The 11,542-nt window shown below is 32.6% G+C and overlaps 2 protein-coding genes across 5 annotated transcripts in view; both read left to right on the top strand.

The window, feature by feature from the left end:
• Positions 1-1,759: 1,759 nt before the first annotated feature.
• LOC111683358 lies at positions 1,760-6,442 on the top strand. The gene is made up of 5 exons (XM_023445432.2): positions 1,760-3,433; positions 3,502-4,287; positions 4,348-4,480; positions 4,545-6,028; positions 6,093-6,442. Exons 1-5 carry the CDS (start codon positions 2,278-2,280, stop codon positions 6,266-6,268), a joined length of 3,735 nt encoding a protein of 1,244 aa, XP_023301200.2. The 5' UTR covers positions 1,760-2,277; the 3' UTR covers positions 6,269-6,442.
• Positions 6,443-8,949: 2,507 nt separating this feature from the next.
• The window catches only part of LOC111683356, a 99,078-nt gene continuing 96,485 nt past the window's right edge, over positions 8,950-11,542 (top strand). For 3 of the 4 annotated variants that reach the window (XM_046949291.1, XM_046949292.1, XM_046949293.1), the window contains exon 1: positions 8,950-9,513. The gene's annotated coding sequence lies outside the window, so the exon portion shown is untranslated. The remainder of the gene's footprint in view (positions 9,514-11,542) is intronic. The other variant, XM_046949295.1, reaches the window with a different exon arrangement.

The raw sequence follows: 11,542 nt of genomic DNA, 5'->3' as shown, positions 1-11,542 counted from the left end.
AGAACTGAACTAGAACTGAACTAGAACTGAACTAGAACTGAACTAGAACTGAACTAGAACTGAACTAGAACTGAACTAGAACTGAACTAGAACTGAACTAGAACTGAACTAGAACTGAACTAGAACTGAACTAGAACTGAACTAGAACTGAACTAGAACTAGAACTGAACTAGAACTGAACTAGAACTGAACTAGAACTGAACTAGAACTGAACTAGAACTGAACTAGAACTGAACTAAAACTGATCTAGAACTGATCTAGAACAAAACTAAAAGTGAACTAGAACTGAACTAGAACTGAACTAGAACTGAACTAGAACTGAACTAGAACTGAACTAGAACTGAACTAGAACTGAACTAGAACTGAACTAGAACTGAACTAGAACTGAACTAGAACTGAACTAGAACTGAACTAGAACTGAACTAGAACTGAACTAGAACTGAACTAGAACTGAACTAGAACTGAACTAGAACTGAACTAGAACTGAACTAGAACTGAACTAGAACTGAACTAGAACTGAACTAGAACTGAACTACAACTGAACTAGAACTGAACTAGAACTGAACTAGAACTGAACTAAAACTGATCTAGAACTGAACTAGAACAAAACTAAAAGTGAACTAGAACTGAACTAGAACTGAACAAGAACTGAACTAGAACTGAACTAGAACTGAACTAGAACTGAACTAGAACTGAACTAGAACTGAACTAGAACTTAACTAGAACTGAACTAGAACTGAACTAGAACTGAACTAGAACTGAACTAGAACTGAACTAAAAATGTTGTAATGCAGTTTATGCCTAACATTTTTAATGTATGGTTAATTAAAGTCGTGTATACCGATCGTAACACTTCGTAACAGTTTGTATTTTTTATGTTAATATGCAATGCGAGTTTTGTTTTAATTTATACGTATTCTCGCTAGTACTTTTTTAATATATTTTTTTTTTTAAATTAAAAACACGAGACTTGAGAAACCAAAAAATAATATTAAATAAAAATCTTATTAAACCATTTAAATTACTTTTATTTCCGCTTAATATTTTTTTGGATAAATGGGCGTTTGGTTTGAATATTTTAAAAACGAAAATCAATACGAAACAACAACAAGAAGGAAAACTTTAAAATTCTATTGATTCATTTGCAAATAATGTTTGGCAACCAACTATATTATATGTTTATATCAAGTTCATTATCATCTATAATAAAAATTTTTTGATTTTATCTATAAATACACTATAGGAATATTGAATTTTTAATAAGATTTAAGGACTTGGCAAGAGATTTAATAAACAATTTATTAAAATGTGTAGTAGGTAAACATAGTTTTATATAAAATTTTAAATAAGGTTTCATTTGAAATTTCAATGAATTTGATTTTGAAATATGGGTCAAATATATCTACATATGTACTAATGTTTCGGTTAATGACAAAAAATAAAAAATCATGTCCCCGTCGACTTTTAAAAAATGATTTATTGTCGAAATTTTCTCAAAAAAAAATAAACTTTAACTAAAATTTTATTTTATTTCAAAGTGTAGAGATTTAAAAATTTAATAGTTCTTTCTAATTAAAAACAAATATTGGTTGAAAACAACAACAAAACAATTCGAATTTGTAGATACCTACAAATTAGCACATTTAACCTAAAAAAGAAATGACAATCATAGTTTTATTATAACCAATATTACTCTCCAATTAAAGATTGGACACTGCCCCGAATTTCAAGTAAAACGGTACAGTAGTCATGCAGCAATGAAAGAAATAATTTAATTTTAAAATTACTTTTTTAACATACATGGCAATATCATATACATAAATCGTTAAATATATAACCTACATCTGGCAATACCCTTTGAAACCTATATGATAACTGATAGCTGTGAAACTCTACTTCTGCAGATAAAACAGTTTGTCAGCATTTTTTTCTCAAGAAAACGTGAACGCGAAGTAGGCTCTGTGAAAATATTAAAAAAAATACCAAAAAATGCTTTAAAATTAAAAAAAAACACAAGTAAAGTGTTACATAAACATAGTAGTATTGAAAAAATATAAATATTTTACCATAGAAATAAAATCGTAAACAAAAACTTGAATTGAAAATTTGCTCAAGTTATTTCGTCACAGAAAATTAAAGGAATAAGAACAAGCATTAAAAAAAATCTGTCCATCGTCGCTCACACACACACTCGCACTCGCAAAACGGCATTATCAAAACACAAAAGTGTAAACATAAACAATAAGAAAACAACAAAACCACCAGAAATCATAAACAATGGGACGCCGGTGTTGCATTACCGGTTGTACATCCACGTCACGCTTGCCGGAGCATCATGGTGTTACTTATCATTCATTTCCCGCTGATCAAAATGCACGCTCTATTTGGATACGTAACACGAAAATCAGCTCTGATCGTCATATTACCAAAAGTGTTTTAGTCTGCTCGCGGCACTTTCGTCGTGCAGACTTTCAGCCACAACGCAGTGGTAAATATTTGCTTAAGCAAAAAGTGTTTCCGACAGTATTTCCCTGGGGTAAAATAGATGCAGCACAGATTGAGGAAGATTTGGAATTTTTAAATTCTACTGGCTCGTCAGCACCAAGTAATTTGTTGTCAACCTCCTCCACAGTAGATGAAGATACAAAAGCGACTGTGGCCGCAACGGTGGCTCAGATAATGGCTCAAACTGCTGAACTAAATGCTGCAGCGGGTATAAAGTTGGAAAAGCCAGAGTCGGGATTAGAGGAGTCATTTAATGAAACTGCTGTGGTAGCTGCCAACCCATCAACACCGCCAAATGTTAAATTTGAACCAGTTACCTCCTTTAACCCCGGAGCTAGACTAGAGGCTCAAGATTTCGATGGTGTTTGGCATGCGGCTCGTATTGTGGAAGTGGATAATGATGATCGTGAAGTTTTAATTAAATTTGAAAAGACAGGTAAAAATAAATCCACTATGGCTGGTACTGAAGAATGGATTCCCATGAATTCAACACGTCTACGTCAGCGCATTTCCACCAAACCTATATTGAACTTTGAATTAGAGGAAAAATGTTTGGCTCGTTGGTCGGGACCACGCAAATTTCCCGGTACTGTAAAGAAAATCTTACCCAATGATGTCTATGAGATTCTATTCGATGATGGTTATATTAAAAATGTACGCGCTATTCATATGAACAAAGTACCAACAACAACAACAACATCACTAGAACCAGCAGTTGTGGAGACAATACCAGCTGAAGTTCCTGCTGATGTGCCTGTAGCAGCAGCTGTTTTAGCTGATACTGATGAACCTGTACCAGTAACTCCCACTACTCTCGCTGCAAAAAGGCCTTCTTCGGGCCAGAATTCTGGTAGTCAAGCTAAAAAACGACCAACCAATGGTGGCAGAAAGGATTGGCCACTGTTGGATTTGTCTAAATTGGATTTATGTAACTATTTAGGTTTTTATATAAGTATATAATATATAAGCTTAACTATTCTCTTCTCCTCTAAACAGCCACTCTTAATCTTCCTGAGATACCTAAAGATGGTGAATGGACTTGTCATTGGGTTAATGATCAACCCATTGGTCGTGAAGGTTATTTAGTAGTGGGCGAACATCGTAAACCCACAGTAATAGTAGAAGATTGGCGTCTACCTCCCGGTTGGATTAAGCATATGTATCAACGTTCCAATGTCTTAGGCAAGTGGGATGTAATATTGGTATCACCCAATGGCAAACGTTTTAGATCAAAAGCTGATCTCAAATCCTATCTAGAAGATTTGGGTCAATATTATAATCCTGATATCTATGACTTTAGTATACATCGTCGTCGTGCTAAGGATATTAATTGTTATGTACATACACCCGACTATGTACCACAGCAACCGGTCAAATCGAAATCATCCTTGAATACTTCGTTAGACACTAGTTTAGAAACTAATACTTCAACTATAGTAGGCACTTTACCCACTGCTGTTTCCTCACCCTATATGGAAACTCCAATAGCAGAACCTTTGCCACCTATAGAATTATTAACTACTTCTTCTAGTAGTATGGCGGCTGAAGATAAAAGTGTCACCCAAGTAGAGGCAGAAGTACCAAAACAACTTTTAGAATCGGCTGAAGTTAGTTCGACACCAACACCTACTTCTACACCCACGGTGGGTTTAAAAGATGAGGTGGTGGCCTCTTCAGACTGTGCTACACCCACTCCAGTGATTGCTGCTGCTGCTGCAGTTTCTTCTGGCTCAGTAGCAGTGCCTGCTGCTTTAGAGTCGCAAAAAGCTGATGATGGTTATGGTGGGTTAAATTTTTAGTTTTATTTTTAATTATTTGTATTTAATTTGTAACTTATTTTAGCTTTAATTGGTGGCTTAAAAGTACAGATTATAGATAATCTATTCCGTTGTCCCCAGGAGGGTTGCTCCAAGAATTTCCGCAAAGAAAATCATTTGCAAATACATGTCAAGCACTATCATCGCAATTTGATCAAGTAAGTTTGTTTTTATTCCTAATTTCAATTTATTTGACTTATTTTTTCAACTTTTTCTCCGCAGATTACTCGGCACTTGTCCCAAAATGCTCGAACTGGCTGAAAAACGCACACATCCTGTCGACAATGAAGCCTCTGAACCGGTGCCTAAAAATCAAATACCTAATCAGCAATTCTTTGCTAAATTACATCAACAAGATCTAGAACAAACTCGAGCACATCGTAGGAGTACCGGAGCTTTAAAGAACTCTGTGGATGCAGTACCAAGTGAAATTAAAACTGAACCGACTGAGGAAACATCAATTAAAGTTGAAGAAAATATGGATACTTCACAAAATGATACTTCCATTAATACGGCCTCTAGTACAGTTTTAGAAAGTTCTTTTGCTTCGACCAGTGCAGCCGATGAAACAGTGGCTACGGAATCTTCCATAGCAACAGAGGCACCGCCCAGTAAGCGTTCTAGATTTTCACCTAGCAAAAGAACTCCTGGCTCTAGGAAAAGTAATCGTCAAAGAACTACTAGAAAATATCTTACTGCAGCCCAGGCCACTGCAGGAGTAGTGGCTACTACAACAGCTTCTAGCGCACCTGTACCCGTGCCTGTGGCAGATACCAGCTTTAGTGGTGTGGCTGAATTTGAGGAAACTCGCCACTCCTTTAATGCTACTCCCGATATTAATAAAGAAGTCAAGAAACGTAAAACAGTTTTACCTTCTAATACACCCCTAAGTAGTGTTGATTCTCCCATTACAGCCGATTCTGGATCGAATTCTTTCCAACCACAAAATTCCACAGAAAATGATGCTATCAACCAACCTCCTCCTCAGTACATCAAAGAAAATGGTGAATTAATTAAAATTGTACACATGCGCCAGGAAGAAATCATTAATTGCTTATGTGGCTATTGTGAGGAGGACGGTTTAATGATACAGTGTGAACTTTGCTTATGCTGGCAGCATGGTCTGTGTAATGGTATCGATAAAGTTTCACAAGTTCCAGATAAATATGTCTGCTATATATGTCGCAATCCCCAAAGATGTCGTGAATCTTTACGCTTCAAACATGATCAAGATTGGCTCTATGAAGGCAAACTGCCTGTGGCTAACTATCATACTTCCAATAATAGTGTTCTAAACAAAAGGGCAGAATATCTTAAACGTTCTCATACTCTAACCGGCAATTTGTTGGAATTGAAAAACTATATGCACTCGCTAAGAGTAAAAATCAATATAGCCAATAATAAATGTCATCCCAAGCTGTATTTGTGGGCTAAAAAATGGGATGAAGATGAAGTGACGGATGTTAAAAATGAAATTAAACTTGAGGCAGAGGATGAAAATAAAACTAACAATCCTGCTATGCCGCTAACACCCAGCAAGAAGATAAAATCTGAACCCACAACACCAGCAAGATTGGTGCCCAATATACCACAACCCGAAGCAGCCATAGATCCCAATGAGTGTCAGCAGCGCTTAATGGAACACATTAAAATACAACAGGAATTGGTAATGAGACGTTTAAATGACATAGAAGCAGCCATAGATGGTAAATATTTCAAAAATTGTTTGTCTTTGTACAATTTTTAATGTGTCTTTAATTTTTTTTCTAGTTTTGGACAGTGAGGATGATTTGCCCGATTTACGTGAAGACGATTTGGGTACCACCACAGATGTTTTGGCTGCCTTCATCAAAGAATTGGATACGGTTAAACAAATTGCCAAACTTAATAGTTTGGAACATACAAAATTGGCCTATAAGAATCCTATACCTACAGCAATTAAATAATTTTGCATAACGTTTCCTTTTCGTTTCTTAAGGAACTTGTTTTTACTATTTTATTCTTAGTTTTTTGCTTAGTTTATTTTAATGATTTAGCTTTTTAAAAGCTAATTGCTATGTCCTTGTAATTTGTTGTAATTGGTGAAATTAATTTTGAATAAAAATCTCCTTACCCCAAGAGAAAATTTTCTTTTAAGTTTTAAATTATTTCAAATTGTGTAGTCTTGGACATGTTTTCCGTAATATTTTGATCTTCATTGACTAGTTGGGAATTTAAAAATGTTAACGATTTCCTTAAATTTCTTAAACAATTCCCAGTGTCGCCAGATCTGGGGATTTCTCCCAAAATTTGGGATTTCGTTCATTTCAAATTCCATAGCTACTATTGGAACCTGAAAACGCAACCACATCCGCTTGTTTGTATTACTACTCTTAATCATGATGTTTTTTGCGAAAACTATGAGTTTTTTGAAAATTTCAGCTTAAGATTGGGAAATTGAGTCGAAATTTTTCTGGCAACATTACCATTATGTCTAATATTGGAAATAGGTTGTGGTCTTGACTGTTTTTCACATATAGAGGGCGCTTTTATTATTAAAGATTTTGCTTTCTTATCAGATTCGCTGTATTTTGACAGCTACACAACAACAATTTAAATATAATGGTTGGCAACGTAAGTGAATTACAAGGAACTACACTTTGAAAAATAATTTTTTTAAACTATACATTTACAATTTAAGTGATAGGTAGAGTATCTTTAGAGTAGGGTTCTATAAATCGACTTTCGAATAATCGAGGATTTTTTGTCGAAAAAAGTCGAAGTCGACTATTTTGGTCGATAGCTCGACTAACGTCTGTGAAAAAAGTCGAAAATTCGACTTTGGAAATAAATGTCGAAAAAAGTCAAAAACAATCGAAAAAAGTCGGAAAAAGTCAAAAACAGTCAAAAAGTCAGAAAAAGTAAAAAAATAGCCGAAAATTCAGAAAAAGTCGAATATTGTCGAAAAGTCAGATAATATCAAAAATAGTTAAAAAGCCGAAAATAGTCGGAAAAAGTCGAAAAGTCGGAAAAAGTCAAAAATTGTTAATTAGTCGGGAAAAGACAAAAATAGTCAAACAGTTGAAAATAATTGAAATTCGAAAAAGTCGGAAAAAGTCGAAAATCGTCGACAAGTCTGAAGTAGTCGAAAATAGTCAAAAAATCGGAAAGTCAAAAATAGTCGAAAAGAGCCAAAAATAGTTAAAAAAAAGTCGGGAAAAGACAAAAATAGAGTATCTTTAGAGTAGGGTTCTATAAATCGACTTTCGAATAATCGAACTAACGACTTTTTGTCGATAAAAGTCGAAGTCGACTATTTTGTTCTAAAAAAGTCGATAACTCGACTAACGTCTGTGAAAAAAGTCGAAAAGTCGACTTTGGAAATAAATGTCGAAAAAGTCAAAAACAGTCGAAAAAAAGTCGGAAAAAGTCGAAAATAGTCGAAAAGTCAGAAAAAGTCAAAAATAGCCGAAGAGTCAGAAAAAGTCGAATATTGTCGAAAAGTCAGATAATGTCAAAAATAGTTAAAAAGTCAATAATAGGAAAAAGTCAGAAAAAGTCAAAAATTGTTAAAAAGTCGGGAAAAGACAAAAATAGTCAAACAGTTGAAAATAATTGAAATTCGAAAAAAGTCCGAAAAAGTCGAAAATCGTCGACAAGTCTAAAGTAGTCAAAAATAGTCAAAAAATCGGAAAAAGTCAAAAATAGTCGAAAAGAGTCAAAAATAGTTAATAAGTCGGGAAAAGACAAAAATATTCAAACAGTCGAAAATAATTGAAATTCGAAAAAAGTCGGATAAAGTCGAAAATCGTCGAAAAGTCTGAAATAGTCAAAAAATCGGAAAAGGTCAAAAATAGTCGAAATGTCGGATAAAGTTGAAAATAGTCGAAAAAAGTCGGAAAAATTGGAAAATTGTCGAAAAAAGTCGAATGGTCGAAAAGTCGACTATTTACAAAATACTAAATGTCAAAAAGTCGATTTTTAACTAACTGAAAAAAGTCGAAAAATCGACTAAGGTGCAAAAAGTTGAAAAATCGACTTTTAACAAAATGCAAAAAGTCGACTTTTACCTAAATGCAAAATGTATACTATAAAATCCTACTTTAGAGTATATTTATTTAAGAACAAGTATTCAAATTTCTTGTACTAGCGCTGTTTTATACAAAAATTTTCCGACATTTTTTCTCGATGCGAAAAACGATGCAAAAACGGAGAACAGGATCTTTTTAAATTTTATAACATGATATCTGGAAAATATTATATGATGGATAATTTTGAGGTATGGTTTGGACTATGTTATCTTAAAAAGTGCCAGTTATAGTATACTTGCTAGGAAAGAGTTCATATGTTTTTTTAATAGTATGCTTTTTTCCTATCTTCGGGAAACCACTTATTATTATCTCCAAAACATGATCAATAAACAAAAATTCCGTTAGAATTGTGCAATTACAGCTAAAAAAATTTCTTATTTGATTTCTTGTAAGAAAACCCATAAATATTGTAAAAAATCATTTGATATAAAAGTTCTCATTAAATTTACACACAATTTCACCGTGTATTACTATATATATTTACTACCGCATTGCCAATCACTTGAAAGTAAAATGCTTTGACAACTTAACGCCACTAATCAAAGAAAAACACTTGCCACTGACAGTTGTTTAGTTGACAGCAACATGAAAACATGTTGTACGGTTAGTGCGTAAAGATGAATTATTAAACGAATAAAACAAATTGTAATATTTAACGATTTATACAAATATAACATTAAAGAATAAACAAAAATAAGTTAATAGTATAGAAAATAATAAATTTACTTTATAAAATCAATACAAATTAAAGCAAAACTCTAAGTTTCAAATAATTTAACAAAAGTTTTATGTATTAAAGTGTGTCTGTGCAATTTCCTTAAAAAGTGTGTAAAAATATAAAGTTTGCCCCCCTTCTTTATGAAGCAAAGTGTAGAAAAAAGTCCAGTAGTTAATAACTAAAGAAAAAATAACATGATAAAAATGTAACAACAGCCAGAGAAAGTAAAATATAACAACAAATAATAATAACAAGAAAAAAATATATTAAAATAAAGTGCAGTGTAAAAAGTAAATATAAATACAAAAAGAAATTGTTTATAAATAAAAAGTTTGTAAAGCAGCGTAACAAAATTAAAAGAATAAACAATTCTACAAAGAACACCAACAACAATCTCTTCAAGGTGAATGAATGGCTGCTTAAAATACAAACAAAATTATATTTTCTTTAATAGTTTTAAGTTTAAAGATGTTTTTTATGATTAATTTCCAAGGCGTCTGCTACAGCTATAAACGTTTTATGGTTTTTATTTAAAAGAATTTTTATTAGAAAAGTGAAAAAAATGCTACTCAATTGTTGTTGACTTTAGCTAAAAAGAAATTTTCTTTTAATTTCTTTAAATAAATCTAAATTTATGAAAGTTTTTTTTCGAATAAAATGTTTTATTTTGGCAAATGTTTACAGCTGTTTTTCCTTCTTTCGCTTTAATGCTTTATTTTATTCACTTTTTTGCTTTAGTTTTTATTTTCCCCTTTTGTATACTTGTTTGTTTTTGATGTTTGATGTTGGTGTCATTTTGACAGCTTGGCCAGACTATGGGACGACTACCGCGTCGTCGACACCATAAACACACACACATTTTATGCAGCTGATAACCCTTTCCTTATTCCTTCCTTTCATTTTAGCTTTCTCTTACATTTTTCCCTTCTAGGCGGGGGGACATATTTTCCTTTATTCTTTACTATAAAAAAACAACAATAAAAAACTCAGCAGACGCTTGTCTTCTTTGTCCATTTGTTTTTGTCTTTTCTTCGTATGTTTTTATTTATAGTTATACTTTGCCGGTTGTTTTATTTTTAATTGCTTGTTATTTACTTTTTATATTGTTGTTATTTTTTTATTGTTTTATTTGTTTTTGCATAAATATTTATTGGTTTATTTAATGTTTGAATTTTCTATCTGTTTATTTTTAATCTTTGTTTTTTTTTATCAATAATAATGTTCTCTTTTCGTGTCAATTGTTCTGCGAGTAGTTGTTTTTTTTTGCTATTGTTTTTGTTTGCTTATTGTCTACCTCTTTCTCTTTGTATTGTTTTTACTTTGATTTTGTTGAAGGGTAGTGTGTGAGTGTGTACTTTTGTTTGTGTTTAGAAAACATTGCAATTCATTTTTTTCTTGCTTGCAAAATCTCCAATATATTGAATTGTCTGTCTTTAAAGTGCGTTTAATTTTAGTGTTTTTATTTAAGATTTTTAATTTAAAACTTTTGTCTGTTAAGAAAATATTAAAGTGTATACCTAGTATTTTAAACAAATTCATTGAATTTTTTAGTAGTAATCAAAGTGAAATTGTGTTTTAAAAATGGTGGATGCCTAAGAACAGCAAACAGGTGAATAAAACATATTTTTGTTTTTGGAATTAATAAAATTTGTTAATTTTTATCAAATGTTGTGGAATTTATCTAGCTTTTGTTAAAATAAGTTATACCTACTTTTGGAATTTTTAAGAAGTCTTTGTTTAATTCATTTATTTGCTGCGATTTATATGGTGAATAACTCGCCGGCTTCTAGTAGGCGGGAAGCTCGTAGATGTGTGTGTGTGTGTTTGTGTGAGGAATAACTAAATTTAGGTATGGGAATCAGTTTTAGTTCCAATTCTTGGTAAGAATTTTCCAGCAGTTCGAAGGGACAGTCCCGAACTGACCACTTAACCTACCACTTGTGGTGGCCCCTAGCCACCTGACCTGACCTACCACTTGTGGTGGCCCCTAGACATCTTCATTCTCGATTTTCTTCAAAAGATGGGTAAAATAACTACTTTCGGAAGTACCACAAAAAAACTACTTTTAAGAGTATAATCTTTAGGTTACTTGAGGATAGTAAAGAGACGACTGTCTCTGCTCCCGCTTACAAAGAGGACACTAAAGTGACAACTGTCTTCATTCTCGATTACAAAGGGTACATTCGTGACCCAAAACATACGAATTACGATTATCCAGCTGGTTAACTATTAGTGGAAATACCTATGCTTGCATTTGACATTTGGAAACAAAAATTTAGAATAGCTAAAAACTAACAAATTGGAATTGAATTTTATTCATTATACTAAAACTATAACCTAGTTGTGGTGTTCCACATCAATGTCCTGGCTTTAAGTAGATGCATCCATTAATCAACAAAATATTAAATGCCGGTAAATTTCTAATATAGCTA

This window comes from Lucilia cuprina, chromosome 4 (genome assembly GCF_022045245.1).
Source record: "Lucilia cuprina isolate Lc7/37 chromosome 4, ASM2204524v1, whole genome shotgun sequence".
In the NCBI taxonomy this organism is placed as follows: Eukaryota; Metazoa; Arthropoda; class Insecta; order Diptera; family Calliphoridae; genus Lucilia; species Lucilia cuprina.
This window is presented reverse-complemented; position numbering and strand designations above follow the sequence as displayed.